At 33.8% G+C, this 18,052-nt stretch overlaps 1 protein-coding gene across 1 annotated transcript; it reads left to right on the plus strand.

Moving 5' to 3' along the window:
• The first annotated feature begins 1,526 nt into the window (after positions 1-1,526).
• LOC128176054 (protein Smaug homolog 1-like) lies at positions 1,527-17,026 on the plus strand. The gene is made up of 13 exons (XM_052842088.1): positions 1,527-1,763; positions 3,402-3,680; positions 4,132-4,740; positions 5,101-5,394; positions 7,568-7,677; positions 8,055-8,141; positions 9,418-9,622; positions 10,026-10,114; positions 10,254-10,351; positions 10,644-10,833; positions 10,979-11,060; positions 12,250-12,345; positions 12,662-17,026. The coding sequence occupies exons 2-13, from the start codon at positions 3,479-3,481 to the stop codon at positions 12,688-12,690; spliced, it is 2,091 nt and encodes a 696-aa protein (XP_052698048.1). The 5' UTR covers positions 1,527-1,763; positions 3,402-3,478; the 3' UTR covers positions 12,691-17,026.
• Positions 17,027-18,052: the final 1,026 nt, after the last annotated feature.

The raw sequence follows: 18,052 nt of genomic DNA on the forward strand, positions 1-18,052 counted from the left end.
GTATGTACATTTCCCTAAAAATTATTAATTTAAAAGAAAAACAACTTGAACATCTGAGAAGTTTGGGGTTCAATCTAAACTTGAAAATGATCGTTCGATTGCAATATCTGCTTAATCTTTCTTTATATATCATTTATTTATTTATTTTTCATTCAAGTAATAGGTTGAGTGAAGTATGAAAGCATATAATTACTCAATTCAATTCATTATACAAAGGTGATGGGGGATAAGAAAGCGCAAATGCCTATTCGCCTCAGTTGTGGAATACTTTTTGAATTTATTTTTTCCAAATTAAATCCATTCAAATATATTATAATACAAGTTTGCAAAAGCACAATTCTAACTATATTCAGTTTTTAAAATATTTAACAAACGATAAGAAAAAGAATTGCCTAAAATTTTGGTGGTATTGAACCCATAACATAAAAACCCTACATATATAATGTTAGTTTGTGTTAGGTGCTCTAACCACTGAGCCATTTCATACACAATAAAGTACGCTGTTTAAATACTATGTATGACTTTTGCCATGAATTTACGGACTTGTATTATTTTTTCAGAACGTTCAATTGTTGGGACTCAAAATGATATTTTTAATGTATAGTGGGTCATCTCTCCACAATTTTGTTGACTGAAATCGGTTTGTTTTCCATTAGACCTTATTTAGATTATAAGAAAAATATGGAGCACATACCCACTCCATGAAAGAAAATGCCTTGAACTTCTAAAAAATGACACTATTTGCAGGTTTTGATACGTTTACCCTGTTTGAGTCAACATATTCCAAGTATTAAACATATTTATGGTTACAAATCAATGATTTGTTAAATATATATTGTTTTAAATGTTTTTTTTTTTAAATTATCATATTTATTGATATTTAAATTGTTCAGTAGCCCGTCCGATCGTGTATGAGCATTTTACACGCCTTATCCACCCATCTTCTTTATTGACAATAACCACTTGTGGCGCAAGTCAAACATACATAATTACATGTAGTACATATATGTTCTTATGTTAAATACACATGTTAATTTAAATCCAAATCTCAAATAGTTATGTAAAGCATGACTGATATGAATTATCATATACATGTAGCCTAGGTGTAACTTCATTATTTATAAAATGAATAACTAAATCTATATAATGGCATGCTCATTTGTAGCTCATTATTATTGGGGGTTTTCAATTTTTTTTTTTTTTGATGGGAGGGGGTGGGGGTGGGGCGGGGGCTACCTAGCATTCTTTTTTTTTCACTTATTTGAGGTAATTTAATTTAAGGCACATCTCTACTGACTCTATATAGTTTTGAAACTAATTCTACTGAGGACTGAGTACGTGTATATCAGATAATCATTAACCACTACTTTAGAGGTGCCTCCACCTTACCCCACCCCGGTCAATAAAACTTGATCCGCACCTAAGAAACAGAGGGCGCTGCGGCTAAAGTTCATAAGAACTGTCAAAACATGAAACCCAAGTTATATGTGCTTTTTGATGTTTTCCTGAAATACCCTGTATTTATCATATGCTATTTGTATAACAAATTACGTATATAACCCAAGATATGGTATTTTTCCTGTCATAAAAATGATTTACAGACAAAAAGTCCATTTGTTTTGACTCATTTGCCGCCATTTGTAAACTCCGCAATCGTGACGTCACTGTATTAGTATCCCTTTCAACATGTGGTACGAAAATAGAATAGTATTTCCCAAAAGAATGTAGTATTGTCGTGTTAGTCTCGGAGAGCATGATCAAATGTAAGTTCTAGATAACTTTGTTTTTTCTTGGTATTATTCATTAACTCACGTTTTGTGTCACAAAATGTGAAATATGTAGACCAATGTTTCGTGTTGGTCGGGAATATATTTTTCTTTGTAACATCACAGACCGTTCCCAAATCAACTTGTTTGGTAACTGAAAACATATATTGTGAATTTATAAAATTGATGTCACTCGTCAGAGTAAAAACACGAGTGATTAAATACTGTTTATTCTTTAAGAATCGTGGAACTTTTATTTTCCATCCTTGTGTTGTCATGATTTGCGTATCGGAGGGGTTTTTAGACACACCTAAGAACCTCGACCCTAAAATTTATTTTGACATAAACTGATAATTGGACACAAGTGTAGAAATGGTTTATTTGTAATTTTTCGATTTCGGCCACTTTTATGTGTGAAGTTCTAAGGAGATCCAGTGATATTTTGTCATTGTTTACATCTACATGTATGCATGGGTATCTCAGTAACCACTTCCCTGGTGCAGTCAAAATTCACTCATGCATTGATGAACAGTGTAACAGTCTATAGTGTAGATATGTCATACATGATTAATTTATTCAACATCTTTCTCCTCTACAAGCATATGTGATAGGGCTTAAATTGAAAGAATGGTTGTTATGGACTGTAAAATTGACAATTTTTAGCACTGTTATTATCCCGAGTGATTGGGGGTCATATTCATATCAGCTCTTGGTAAGGAATCCCAGCAACCCACTTGATCATTATTTACTTAAAGCAATTAGGAAATATTGACAAAGTACATATTTTGTCAATATTTAACTCATGAATGACAATGTTTAAGCTGACATCACTCAATACTACTCCTTCATGTTTTGAGTCCACCCACCCAGTGCTGAAAAACACATTTGCAGTGGCTGAGTGGGTGGGACTTTTATTGACCGCTTCCACCCACATAACTGTACTTATAACGTAATTAATGCTTAAAATTTCAAAACTGATAGGGGAATTCCAAAATCTTTTCCAGCGTTATTGTTGGAATACCTGTACTCTATCGTTTGTTTCCTGGACAGGAAAAAAAAAATAATAACGAGATTTCAATTTCCTTGTACAGTTCCTATACCTGGCACAATTTGAGTGCATGCAGAGATTTCAAAATTAGATGTTCATTCTTGTCAAGTGATAGCGGAATATAATTACAAAGTGTAATTAAGCTGTTGATGATTAGATGGTAGATTTCTGTAATTTACATGATGGTTACTTTGCATTACCATCTGAGGCTGTCGTCATGTATTACATGTACCGTATTACACCATGGTTCATAAATCGATGGAATGACAACATTGTTATAGCATTCCTGTGCCAGTTATATAATTGATGACCATGTATTATACACAATGATCACCAAATTACTCATTGATTAATTACATATTCAGTATCTGATAAAAAAAAACCATGTAATGCAATAGACATATTTCAATTAAAGTTCTAACACGTGATAGGTAAATCTTGGTGCCCTTATATGTTTGATCTAGTAATTCTTGTTTTTTTTTTAAATTGACAAATAACTATATTCATTGAGAAATGAAAAGGCTACACATAAGTATGCTTTGAAATTCTTGTTTTGATTGTTTGCTTTTTTATTAAATTCTATGCAGGTACTGCCAGGTAGTAGAACTCAAAAAATAAAATGGACAGGTAGAGGCAACACTTGAAAAGAAAAGAAAGTTCCAAAATGAAATCCAACACCATGTTTCGAGACCAGGTGAATTCTCTGAACAGTTGGTTTGAGAAATGGAATGGATGTGAGAAGACAGTGGTTGTGTATGGACTTCTAAAACACCTCAATGCCACACAAATCAAGTTCTTGGCACAAGTGTTGCAACAGAAGGATTGCTCAGAAGCAGAGGGGCTAGAGGCTGAAGCTAATAACCCAGGTAACAAACAAAACTTTTGGTTATTGTTTGTATTGCTGTCATCTTTGCTAGTCAAGGGTGACGATCCTCAGTGTTTCTTTATTCAAAAGAGAAACACTGTGGATTGTCACCTTTGGTTAGTGAAGATGTATTGCTTTAATAATGTGTGTATTTTTTTTGAAAACTGAATTAACTTCCATTTTTTCCCCTCAGTCATTTGTAACATCTATAGATCAATAAACTATCAGGAAATTAGTACAGTGAATCATGCAATATAACTTGTTTTCGAAGTGAAATTTGATTTAAATCATAATTAAATTCTCCTTGTAAGCTTCCTTCTGAGTTTGATATTAATAGGGAATTGCTATTGTTCTGATGATGGTAAATGTATTTGAATTTCCCTGACTAGTTTTTTTTTAAACTGTTAATATACAATTTTCTCTATTTATGATCTGTTTGTCCTCTTTTCCAGCATACATTCATCAACTAAGAGCAGAACCACAGGAGATTGTTGTTCAAAAACTGTTAGCCCACTTTCCTCTTTTGAAAGTGGGCAATGTCAAAGCCAAAACAGAGTATTTAGCTCTTATTCCTCTAATACTGACTTACTCAAATGAAAAAGGTGCTTATGTGGAAGAGAGTCGGCAGTTGCTGTCCTTTTCTGTCATCCACCCTGCCCTAACCAGTGAGGAACACGCCCACTTCAATTGGTGGATATCTCATCTCAATGAACGATTCACTTCCAGTTACCCCTCTCATCCTCAGCATCATCCATACATCACAAACCCCAAAGGGGATCATAACGACTTCACCCAGTGCATCCCAAGGCAGGTGGGGAATGGCCGCTTGAACGGTTCAAACTCTTACTACAGAGACTCGGGTCTCGTGGAGGACACTCCCCAAAACAACTTGATGTTGTCCACGGAGAACCTGTCCAACCTCTTCGCCAACCAGAGCTCCATTAGCTCCGCCCATAACCATCCGAACGTCCACCTTCCATTGAAAGCCACGCTGTCTGCCCCTGCCACGGTTAATGTGATTGTTTCTTCATCTCAGCACGTCCACACACAGAACAATCAAGGTATTATTCATGTGTGAACATCTCAAGATATTAAAAAAAAAAGGAATTCATGCTGTAAACTGATGATTTATCAAACGGGTTCATTCAAAATTTAACATTTTAATACAATTCATTCAACCAAAAGAGTTGGGAACTATTACATGTATTATCAATGTATTCATTTCTTTTAGGAATAGGAAAACATATTTGTACTATGATATTTAATTTAAGGGAAATTTACCCCCATTTATTCTGTCACATTGTTACCCATTATAACATCTAAATTTTAGATATTCTACTGAAATTAACCCTCCGCAAAACTGTATGATCTTCATTATTTTATTTTTATATACCAATACATGTGCATTTGTTTTTAAACAGAAAATGTGAACCCAGTGAAAAACCACCCACAACTCTGTCGTAAACCCTCGTTACACCCCCAGCATGGCTACTCCATGAATTCCATGAACAACGTCAGTGATTGGCTGAGCAGGAGTGAAAGTGAAGTGCCTTATAACCGTGGACGCTCCCATTCTCTGACCTTTGAGCAGGGGCAGGGAGGGCACCCCCCTCTCTCCCCCCAGAGCAGTATTACCTCGTCTGGGAGCAGTGATACTCACCAGGACATGGAACCATTGAGAAACACATTTCTGGAGGAGGGAAGTGGGATGAGAGGTAAAAAGATTCCTTCAAGTTAGATTGATTAGTTGCTGAAAAAATAAAGAAAAAGAAAAATGCCTCTTTGGGGGTTTTTTGTGGAAATCTAACATTTCTTGGGGATACATGTATTGCTCACATATTTTTGAATGTTCAAATCAAGGTAATTGATATTAAATGGAATTTTCAAGTGAAGGTAATTAATACATGTATTATAATGAATTTTTAAATCAGAAATTTCTGAAGTACATATCTTTTAAAATTTGAAAATGATGGAAGTAAAAAAAAGATACAAAAAACTTGGTTGACCTACATCATGACGGCAAAGGGAGGTAACTCAGAGGGAACCTGTCATCTGACAGTAAAAAAAAATCTTGGCTAATAAATGAAGGACTCTCTTATCACTTTGTGAATTTTTTTTTTTTAATGAATGAACATGATGCATCAGTTTGATCATCAATGACATGACAAAATTAACATTATTGAATGAAGTGCAATTTAAGCATGTTCAGGAAGTAAATTTGTGTAAAAGGGAAGATATTTCATTCATTTGATTTGCAGTCAGAATCATATAAATTATTTGACATGTTCAAAGACAGAATTTCTGAGAAGATGAAATTGGGTTTTTTGAACATTCTATATAATACATGTATAATTATAACTAGTAGGTTTCACATTGTTGGATTAGAGGTTTAAAAAAAAAAACTTCTCGGTAGTGCCTAACGTACTGCCTATTAAAAAAGTTGTTCAGTGTATTTTTAGATATTTCCTGCAACACTACAGAGTAAAGCTACTATAGTCTGACAGGGACTTCAATTTTCTGGGGGTGTTAAAAAGGGGCCTTGGTTTTTGAAAAAAAAAAAATCATCAAATTTTTAATCAGTTGGGATTAACTAGTGCTATTGTATATACATGTATTTATAAACTATATACATGTACAAAATGTAGTAGTTAATTAAATTATAATAATTTGTTCCAATTCCACTTTTTGTTATAATTATTAATGTTCAGTATTCTCTCCTACTTTAAAAATCAGAAATAATTTTGTGTTTTTTAAGTTCTTTTTTGGCCAAAAACGTTTATGGGGAATAATAAAGGGTTAATTGAGGGAAAACATTGACTGCAATATTTTCAAGTGGAAAGTGACAAAGGACTATGTGCGGTATTATGCATATTTAAGTGTTTTAAAGAGCTTTAGAAATAAGGTGGCAGATAGTTGAAATCATACAGAAAATAAATAACGGTATGTAAAAGCTAGGTTATCACCTTAGTGACGTCATAATGTAGAAATAACGTCAAGAAGATTGTCTTATTTTGATAAATTAATGTTTTGTAGCAATATTTGAGGTATTTTCCGATGGTTTTTTGACTGGGAAACATCAAGTGCAGGCTTGCTCAAGAACCTGTTTTTAGTATGATGTGTATAATTATATGAAGAAAAACATATGTTTATTATGGTACTTGCGCAAACCTGTGCTCTATACTTCCAAATGCAAAATATACAGAAATAATAACAATATTTTCATTTGTTAGCAAAATGGCTGGAATTGGGTCATTTAGGTGACATCATCGATAAACAGCGAATGAGCAATAATGACCAAAATCAAGATGAAAGTGATACGCATCCTCTATACAATGATTTATGAAGATTTGATTTTTATACGACACTGTTTAAAAATTGGTTAAAACTGGGGGCAGATATTTAACCATACCAAATATAGTCCTTTCAGACAGAAATTGGCTTTAGGAAACTTACTGCAAGTTGATATTTTTACTTCAAATATGAAACATAACGGTTAACCTATCCAGACTTATCCATATATGATGACAAGTATTTTGTTTTTTTGCTTGAATTGTTTTCAATTCATCATGTACCGGTACATCAGGGGCATTCATTGTTGATGCATCTGGAAATGATTATTTAAAACATCAGTGTCCTGTAAAAACTTTTGACAATCAATAAAGTTATCATTGTATGCCCTTCGGACGTCATGAGTTAAATTTATTAAGTCTACATTGTAGAGTCTGAAGGTTGTTCAATAAGGCACTTTATAGTTGTAGACATGCTTGGCTATGGCCTTATGGGGAGTGGTAGAGTTGGAGCAATGGTATGCAGGTGTTAAATTTGTTGATATATGCATTTACAGTAGTAAACGTAAAGAATTCTATGTTTAACATTTAATTGTTACAGATGTACCAACATGGTTGAAAAGTTTGAGGCTCCACAAGTATGCCTACCTGTTCCAGCAGATGACGTACGAGGAAATGTTGTCAGTCTCAGAAGAATGGCTAGAAACACAGGTAGGTGTTTCATCATGGGGGTAATGCTGTATATGACTATGTCCATGGTTATCATGGGGGTGATGCTGTACATGACTATGTCCATGGTTTGTATCATTTGACAGTGAATTCTTACATGACATAAATGACAAATTGATGCTGTAATAAGACAGTTAATATTGATATTATTGATTCTTGATTGCAACAGACCTTATACATTTGATAAAAAGTTTACCCCGGTATGTTAAAAAGGAGTTTTATTTGCTACCCAAGTAACGATGAAATTTTTTTCAAAATCGGTTTTTGAAATAAATTTTGTCTGTCTTAATGTACATGTGTATGTAAATATGCATATTTTAGTTTGAAGAGAATTCAGAACAATGTAACATTTGTTTCAGAATGTGACTAAAGGTGCTCGCCACAAGATCACTTTAAGTCTTAGTAAATTAAAGGAGAGGCAAGATTTACTTAGGTCCATGGAAAAGGTAAGACTTGTCAGGAATTCAATAGTGATATTAAACATGAGCATGCTAATACCTGTACATGTATAGTTAGAAATTTGGTAAAAGGTCTGTAATACTTATATAAATAGATGTGTATTTATAGGGGTTAGGTAAAGACCTGTAACACATGAATCATTATAGATTTGTAATACATGTACCGGTATATATAGCCAGAAGTTATAAATTAGTTAAGACCTGTCATACATGTATAGTTAGGGAATAGGTATTGACCTGGGGTGTATTCGTTTGGTCGATTGGATAGCTGCAAGAGTAATCCTAATTTGCTCATTTACAGTATGGAGATCTCTAGTAGATCTCCATTGTCTACTTTCCAAATAGCAGGTAGATGCTGGAGATATATCCTGGACAATTTCTGAAGCTAGCAAATGAATACAGGGTGTATAGTTAAGAATTAGGTGAATAGACCTGCAATACATATACATAGTGAAGAATAAGAAAAAAATACAGATGATGTACAGGGCTGTGTAGTTGAACGGTAGGCTAGCCTAGCAGCTACGTAGATATTCGTAGCCTAAATATTTTATGCTAAGCATCAAATTCAAGATGGCGACCTTAGTCACCACTTTGTAACAAACATTAAATCTATTTACTTAGTGATATTTTATTCATCCTTAAAGTTATAATGAATTTTAACATGTATATTTCCGCTTGAAGTTCACAAATTATGTCATTGTAATTAGTGTTTAGTTGAATATTTCCAACTTCAAATCTGATGCTTAGCGGTCCGTTCAATACTTATAGACCTAGATATCTACGACCTAGCGGCTAGGCAAGCTGCTATGATCTTGAACGCAGCCCAGCTACATGTGTTATATTAATCTATACTGCCCAAAAAATAAATGATGTACTTGCTCTTGAACATGCATTCTCTTCACTTGTATTTTTGAAAATGAATAGTTTTAATTTTTGTTTAAGTGCATACAGATGATAGTGTACACAAATACAGTCAAGTCCATGTATAGGATAAAAAAGATTCAAGGAAACAAGTTGTTAGATAGGCTTTAAACTGTACTATTTTGTATACTTGTAAAAATCTATTTCTATGGATAAGCACTAAAAAGCAAAAAAATATATTAAGGATAAGTAGATATTCTATAAACATCAACTTAGGTTTGTTAAGTACATGTACGGTATATCTTTTGAAGTGTTTCATCTTTTTTCCCAGTGACTGGGGGATTAAATTTATTTAGAATTTTTCTACTTGCATAAAATCTTTCATTTTTTTTCTCAATGACAGGATATTGTTGAAGGGGGCTCAACCTCCACCATCAAGTCTGTCCTCTCGGAAATGAAGAGCATGCTAAACACCCCAATAAAGGCCTTCTCTGCTGAAGACTCCTCCCAGCTTCCCTCCTCCCCACCACCATCCCCTGTCTCTGAGGATGGGTACTCAATCCCCGAGGGAGACGTCCCAGGCCAGTTCACCAGGGTCATGTGGAAAGGTAACAGTCATACATATTCTAGGCCTACACAAACTTTGTATATGTGGTTTGGAAGGTAGGAGGGCAGGGGGGATAATTATGTTTATTTAAGGAATCATTTTCTGAGTATTATCAGGTGATAATTTGGCTGACCAAATTGTAAACCCTACTCACCTATCCAGCAAGTTATTGAAAACTCTACTGGTATTCTGTAATTTGCTGTAATAAAGTATTAATACATCGATGAATTTTCCAAAATCTCAATTGAAAATTTCTTTGTGTCTTGGGTGTGTATTTTACATAGGAAAAGTGGTTTTTCGATCATTTTACACACAACTTTGGGAGTGTGTATTATAGACAGGTGTATACCTGAGACTTTACAGTAACTCAAATAACTTAAGTATTCTTTTATTATCTTTTGAAGCTTGTACCCAGTTACTTGTAACAACACCTGCTGATGATGAGTGCTTTAACCTGTTCATCCAAGTCATTGACAAATGCTTAAACCATGAGGTATCACTTTGTTTTATTCCTATCAGTTATTGCCTATTTTGGTCAGTACAAAGCTGTCAAGTTCCATGATGCACCTCCCAGTAATGGTTGAGGACAATTGGCATAGCAATCATTATCATTCCATTTCATTTTTCCTCAGGCTTTTGCACCCCGTCAGAAGAAGAGGTTGGCTTCATGGAAACATGAGGCACAAAGAAACTGGCAACCTAAGAGCGCCTTAGACCGACGAAGACAAGGGTAAGGGGATATCTTTTTGGTAACCGGTAACTAATTACCTGTTTGCAATATCTTTAATCAAAGTATTTTGTTAATGATTTACATGTTCTACATCATTGATATTTAAAGTTTGCTAATACACATAGATTTAACCCCCCCCCCCCCCCAAAAAAAAAAAAAAAATTGCAATTGAAAGAGGCTTTAAGAGCAAACATTTAGTAAACTTTTATTATAATACAGTTTGTTGATTAGTTTGGTACTTGTACAAAATGAAGTAATGAATTGGTTTCTTATGTCTTATTTTACTTGGTAGGTTTCCAGGAAAACAATACTGGAGCAATACAATGGGAATGCAGAGACCTCTACGTCTGCAGAAACCTGGGCCACAATGGAGCTTTGGGACAAAGCGATCTATTGTGGGAGGGACCACAAGTGGACATGCCCCCCTGACCAGGAATAGTTCCCTCAACCCATCATTATTCTCACGTCAAGAACCTCTACAGGTGAGTCAGTGTTCATGTTATTATATTTATCTGTTTATCACGGGATTTATTGTTTTTAATTTCTTTGAAAAATCTCAACTTCAAATACCGGTAATGCCCAAAAAAGTGGAACTGTTTTAATAAAAAAAATTACAATATTTTGCAGACTCAAAAACCACCGGTGACCAGAACTCAGTCCGCACCATTGCGAGCGCAACACTCAAACCACTTCAGTTTGAATGTTACAGGTATGGAATGTAAAGTTAATGTCACCTACTCTTAAAGGAAGTAAACTGTTGGCATATGTAACTTTATTTTACTGTTACTGTACTTAATAATATACTGTTTTGTAGGACAGTACATTTTTAAAGTTAAAATAATCTATGAATGCAGAAGCACCATTATTTTGATTTTGTCCCTTATATCAGCATGAAGAAATAATGATTTCATAATGGGGATCCTTTTGTATTCTCCAAACATTAGCAAGTTCATTTTGTCAAAGGAGAGTAGAAGATATACCTGTCCAGTATACTATGCACTAAATGCAGTGATACAGGTTTCTTTCAAACATAGAAAATCATTAAATATTTCAAAGTACATCATACATAAATATCTTGACTTATCTGACTCTTCGAATTTTGATCATATACATGTAAATATGTATGCAAAATCATTTCCTGCGAGAATGATTTCACTGTTTCAGGAAGGCAATAAAACTGTTTCTGATGTAATGTAATTGTATCTCAGAGTACAATGTAACTTTTTGAACTGGGTTTTCCAAAAGAAAAATCCTGTTGAAATGGTGAAAATAGCAAGGGTGGGTGGCTGCCAAAAGGGTACCCTTATTGTACGGTAACTCCTCCTACAGTTTTAACGATAGGAAGTTGTTTTTTTGGCAGATCAATTGTATATATAGCAGAGGTGTGCATATTGCTAGATTTTGATTTCTAATAATTTATGGAGAAAAAAAGTACCAGCTGTTGAACTTAAGTCATTTTTTGGCAATTTATTGTATTTAGGGAACCCCTCTTGTACGGATGACTCCTACAGTTTTAAATATAGAAAGTTATTGTTTTGCAGATCAATTGTACACATCAGGTTTGCATATTGCTAGGATTTTAATGGCTGATTATTTATGAAAAAATGCCAGCTGTTGAACTTAGTCTTTTTGGCAAAAATATTGTATATAGAGTACCCCATTTCTCTGGATAGGTAGTGTTTATCAATTCAGGGTTGACAAATTATGGATACTAATCACACAAAAGAAAACCTGTTATGCTGACACATTGATAGCTTTTCTTTTGTTCCGCATGATCCAGTAGTTATCAGAGCATTTGGTTAAAATTATCCCTTTTGTGGTATATTGGGAAAACTTAGTAAGTTAAATCATGGTATGCCTTTTGTGTGAGGCTGTCAGTGTATTATTGACTATGACAGGTTGTGAGCAGACAGCGGGTGATAATATGGAGAACTATGCTCAGCTGGACTCCTTGTGTCTGAGTGTGACGGAGCATGCACTGGGCAGCAGTCTAGGTACAAAACTTCATTATCTACTTTATTACCTACATGTACATATTGTTCCAAGTTTCTTGTTCTGATAAATGTACAAATAATACACAGATATATGTATTAGGGATGTGATTTTATATGTACGGGTATTAGGGATGTAATTTTTCTGCCGAAATCTGTGTCTCCACACATTTAAATCTAAAATGGTCATTGTCGAGAACAATGTAGATTCCTTGACTGATTTGGTTTCCTCCTTTTTCTTCCTCTGCCTATCACATCCCTGTTTAGTATGAAATTTCTCACATAATTATAATTTGATTTGCTCTTTTTCTATTCACAGAAACAAATGAGAAGGGGACAACATACTAGAGAAACTGTTCTTTATTTATATGGAGCCATCAATTTTTTTTTTTTTTTTAAAGCATGTGAATTTCACAGGATGTAAATTTCATTAGACAGTATGTAGCAGCAGCAGCGATTCATGCTGTATGCTTCATACTGTGTATTTATTCATTGGTGTTCCTTGACTACCAGAAGTATTATTTATTATTGATAATGAATTATTCCATTATTACACCATGCCTTTCCTTGTCTATTGCCAGGGTGTACATGTGTCTAAAATTGTACAACTTGAAATAATACATTAATAACCAATTTTTTTCCTCTTTGCATATTTATACACATTAGATCAATGTCAATTTTTGAATTAGGTGTATGACATTATTTCTGGTAATTTTTTGTATCATAAAAAATTCATATGTCAAAAGGTTCAAGAAACCATAAAAATCAGATGATGAAATCAAATTTTATTAATGGCTACCATGTTAACTCCAAGATGTCTTTTATAAAATGGTTTAAAAGAAAGTCACAGTTGTTTGTTAGATTTTTTCAGTGTTGATGTTGACAAAGTGTGCTATTGTCTATTTTTAAAAAAAAGTGTTCTATTATAAAAAACCAGATGCTTTGTAAGAAATCCAAGAATTAATTGTTTTTATTATATGTATGGTTATTGAGTTTGTTGATATGTACATATACATGTATATATATATTTATATATATATACCGGTACATGTGAGTTTTAAGGAATTTTGGCAAAAGATTTTAAGGGAAAATCTTGTTGAGATACTAGTATATAAAATATGAATTGTTTCTTGCATATGTCGAGTCTGAATTCCAAGATTTTTATATATATTACAGAAGGCCAAATTTCTGCATGAATACCCCCCCCCCCCCCCCCCCAAGCAATTTATGGATACATATGGTAGAAGCAAGAAAAAAACTCTAAATTGTTGATTTTATTGGAGTAATTGGTATTTTTATGCACCATGTAAAATGTGACAAAAATGAAACATGCATGTACTTTTTCTTTACATGTATTGTCATTGTTTTTTGTGTCCAGTTTAACCATTAAAGACTCTCATCCTGCTATATCTCTTTAAAAATGGGACCAAGTTCATGTACATGTACTTTTGTTCAGAGTAAATTCAATGCAGATTTTTTTCTTACGTGATTGGATGTTATAGATAATTTCTATTTATAGATGATCGTAAGATTGGTAGAATATCGACCTCCGTTGCAAGTGATGCATAGAGTAATGGTGAATTAATATTTGCACTGTATATAGATGCATATTCCTGTTGCTGAAGAGAACAAGGTTTTCTAAATAGAACTTTTTAAAACATGTTTTTTCTTAAAGATTACTGCTGGTACAGTGATTAAATTGTAAAACATGTATATGTGTAAATTGATCAAAAAACTATATATTTGCATGCTTTGTATACACTGCATAAATTAATTATTAGGGTCACTCATTACTCTCATTTTTAACAAAATATTACTGAAACTTTATACACCTTTGATTTAATACCAGGATCATGTTGGAAGGCAAGGAGTGTGATATCTCAGTCTTAATCTTTTTATCCCCCTAGGGCTATGGCAAGGTCCATACTGAGACAGAGAGAGAGTTGGTATGGGGGGAGGGGGGGGGGCAGTATGGTTGTAGTAGGCAAATCAGAATCTTGTTATCTCCTTTGTGGGTGGCTAGGTTCTGATCTAAAGGGAGTTTTCAGTGTTTTCCTTCAGGGGGTGGGGGATACAAGTGACTCAGAATCTTGGTTTGCGGAGGGGGAAGGTCCCAGTTGGGTTTTTGTGGAACTTGAAATTTTGTTTTCTATATTGTGGACAGCAAGTTCCTCTCAGGTCCAAAGTTAGAGAGATTATGGATGTAGTATGGAAGTAAGGAAATCAGAATCCAGTTGTTATCTCCTTTGTGGGCGGCTAGGTCCTGATTCAAAGTATGTTTTATTTGTGTGTGTGTTGGGGGGGGGGGTGTTGAATATTAATAACTCAAAATCTTGTTATCACCTCTGGATGGCTAGGATCTGATAGATAATGAGTTTGGGAGTATGGGTGTAAATTAGCAACATGCAATCTTGGAAGGGAGTTGGGGGGGGGGGGGGGGGGGGGGGAGGGGGTGGTGTCAAGGTCCCAGGTGAGAGTGTTTGTGGAACTTGAAATTTTGTTCTCATTTTTGTTGTATTTAAGAAAATCAGAATCTTGTTGTTATCTCCTGTGTGGGCGGCAAGGTTCTGATCTAAGGAAAGAAAGTTTTTTTTTTGGGGGGGGGGGGGGGTATAATTGATTCAGAATCTTGGTTGGGGGAGGGGGAAGGCCCCAGCTGAGAGTTTTAGTGGGACCTTCAGGAATTTTGTTGTCTATTTTGCCAACAGCAAGTTCCACTCTGGTTTAAAGCAAGAGAGGGTACGAGTATAGTATAGATGTAAGGAAATCAGGATCTTGTCATTACACGTATCTCCTTTGTGAGTGGCAAGATTATGAGTTCGAAAGAGTTTGGTTGGGGGTGAGGGAAATTAATGACTCACAATTTTGTTTTTATCTCCCTTGGCGACAAAGTTCTGAGTTGAAGGTCTGGATGCCAAGGTCTCGTATTTATATACATGTAACTGTTGTTTTTAAGTAAGCAAAGTTCTGCATGGTTGAGATTTTACGGGTTGGTGGGATTTTTGGGACTCGAAGCCCCGATCTTACTTTTAACTTCTTGGGTAGTATTTTGTTAGAATTGAGAGTAGTTTGTGATCAAGTGATTTCAAAACTATAATACAGCTTTAGAAGTTTGTTTTTAAAACTAGTCAATTATAATCATCATGTTGTATTCAACTTAAAGCCTTTTAGGTATAAATTTTTGTTTTACCTGCATTAATTCTTTTTTCTCATTTTTGACTCAGTGCTAAGAGTTTGTTCAGTCATCGGTACTTTACAATGCAGAAAGTAATTATAACAAGTCAAACTAATATGCATATCTGAAAATTAATAACTATTTCAATTTCATTCTTTTTATGAGAGGGTTTTCGAAAATAGTAAAAATATTCTAAAATGAACGCAAAATACAATGAGAGAAAATTAAACCATGAGCTCAAATTTTTGTGTACCATACTAGATATTTTATAAATTGTACATGTATTGAAATTCAATGCTTGATAAAGAGATCAGATGATGATATTTATTCTACTGACTGTATTACAGCAAATGTGGAAGTTTACATTTATATTGAGCTCATTGGAATGTGTTAAATCTTAGTTTTGAAGGGGATGCAATAAAGCTTTGGTATCCTTTAATTGCATGACACCCCCCCCCCCCCCTTTTTTTTTATGAATGTTCTTAATATTGTGAAAATTTCTGGTATGAACATGTAAACTAGTACATGTACTGTTATTAATATTATCTTATGTTATATAATTATTCTTTTACTACTATCGGAACTATTTTGATTTGCGTAAATTTAATACTTGTATCTAGAATCTCATTTGTTTCTATGGTAAAAGAAAATTTTGCACTCTGAAGATATTAGATTAAGAAAATAATCAACAGTTGCATAAAATGTCATGTGATCCATGTTCACATACACAAAAAAAGTCAAGTGAATTGAGAAGAGACAAATACATGTACATGTAGATTTCTTCAATATACAGCAGTTCAGCTGTGCTTTTGTATAACGAGTGGAAACCGGTTATTTAAAATGCTGTCGATAATTTTATACTTCAAGTTGTGACAACAAGTCTATCAAATGCACAATCATGATATCTGTTGTAACTTTATACTGAAACTGCTGGACATGTGAATTTATTTGCTACTTTGTCATGTAAATCTTAACAGTAGCCTTGTATCAGTTTTGGCAAAGAGTCAAAGATTTGCATGTTAGAAAATTTTAGTCGTAAATTCTCCCTGTATGATTTATTTTGAATGTGTTTACTCTTCCATTATGCCAAATTATGTGGAAAAATTATGAGCCAATGTGTGTTTCTTTTATTATTCACTGTTAATGAAGAATGAATTATGATAGGTTTGATTGTTTTTTAATTTTATAACGAAATCTCATCTGCACTAGTGTTCCTTACAAAGGGTATAGAGATTTTCAGATTGTCAAATTTTGAAAATAATCTTGACTGTGCCATTGATTTTTATTTTGTTTTCAATTGACAGGTTAATTATTGTATGAAAAAATTGCGTGCTCTTTTTTTTTTGTTGGCTCTTAGGAGTGGAAGTTGAATGTTTGTTAGTGTTTTGACCGTTACCAATTCATAACAATTTGTCTTGTCTATACAAACCCTCAAACGTAACAGTACATAAAACCTTGAAATTAAAACTTTTGTATTTATGGATCAACATCTTAGGAATTTCCACAGCATTTAATGCAATACTTTTGTTTGGATGTTAAAATGAGAATTAAAACCAAAACTGTTTAAACCTGAATTTACTATCGACATCTTTTATTATGAATACTGCTGTGGGCACTTTTCCATTTTGTTTTGGTATTTGTAGTTTGACCTATATCACTGTGAAGATCTATGTCTGTTTTTTTTTTTTCGAGTTGTGAGTTCAAGATGTTTCTTTTTTTCCTGTTTTTCAATGTTAGAATGTTTACAGTTATAACCTTTGAGAATATCAATTGATTTTTATAAATGGTATGCAATGTTTTAATTAGTGTTCTTGTTGCTTTGTAAACAATTTTGTCACATTTTCAAGAAAAGTCAAATAAATTGGTTGTAACATGCCATAATCTAAATTTTTCAATCTGTATACCATATTATAATATAGCTGCTAGAAAAATGAGAAAAATATACCCCTGGACAACATCAGGGCTGCTTTCAAGATCGTAGCTGCTACATAGTTGAACGATAAGCTAGCCCAGCCGCTACGTAGATATTCGTAGCCTAAATATTTTATGCTAAGCATCAAATTCAAGATGACCACCTTAGTTACCACTTTTTTACAAACATGAATCTATTTCTTAGTGATATTTTCTTCATCTTTTAAGTTGTAATGAATTTAAACATGTATATTTCCGCTTGAAATTAACAAATTATGTCGATGTAATTAGTCTTTAGTTGAATATTTCAAAACTTCAAATCTTAGACCTAGCGGTCCGTTCAACAGACTTGGATATCTACGACCTAGCCGCTACGATCTTGAACGCAGCCCAGGTGCCTGTGCAAAGATGCACCTCTTTTCAGACTGTTGGTGTATCAACTACAGTTCACATTCCACAAATTTTCTTTATGTGCAAGATTTAACTAAATTTTGATTGCATCATTTTATGTGTGCGTACAGTATTTTTAATCTAGGATTGTATAAAACAAGATGTTCTAATTCACAATTAATTCAACCCTGCCTCACAAAATACAACAGGCAGGTATAAAAATCAAAATTTGCA

Source organism: Crassostrea angulata, chromosome 3 (assembly GCF_025612915.1).
Source record: "Crassostrea angulata isolate pt1a10 chromosome 3, ASM2561291v2, whole genome shotgun sequence".
In the NCBI taxonomy this organism is placed as follows: Eukaryota; Metazoa; Mollusca; class Bivalvia; order Ostreida; family Ostreidae; genus Magallana; species Magallana angulata.

Coding starts and splice junctions, on each gene's coding strand:
- LOC128176054 (XM_052842088.1), top strand. CDS start 3,479: ATGAAATCCAACACCATGTTTCGAGACCAGGTGAATTCTCTGAACAGT. Junction 9,623..10,025: donor CACCAGGGTCATGTGGAAAG/GTAACAGTCATA, acceptor TATCTTTTGAAG/CTTGTACCCAGTTACTTGTA. Junction 11,061..12,249: donor CTTCAGTTTGAATGTTACAG/GTATGGAATGTA, acceptor TGACTATGACAG/GTTGTGAGCAGACAGCGGGT.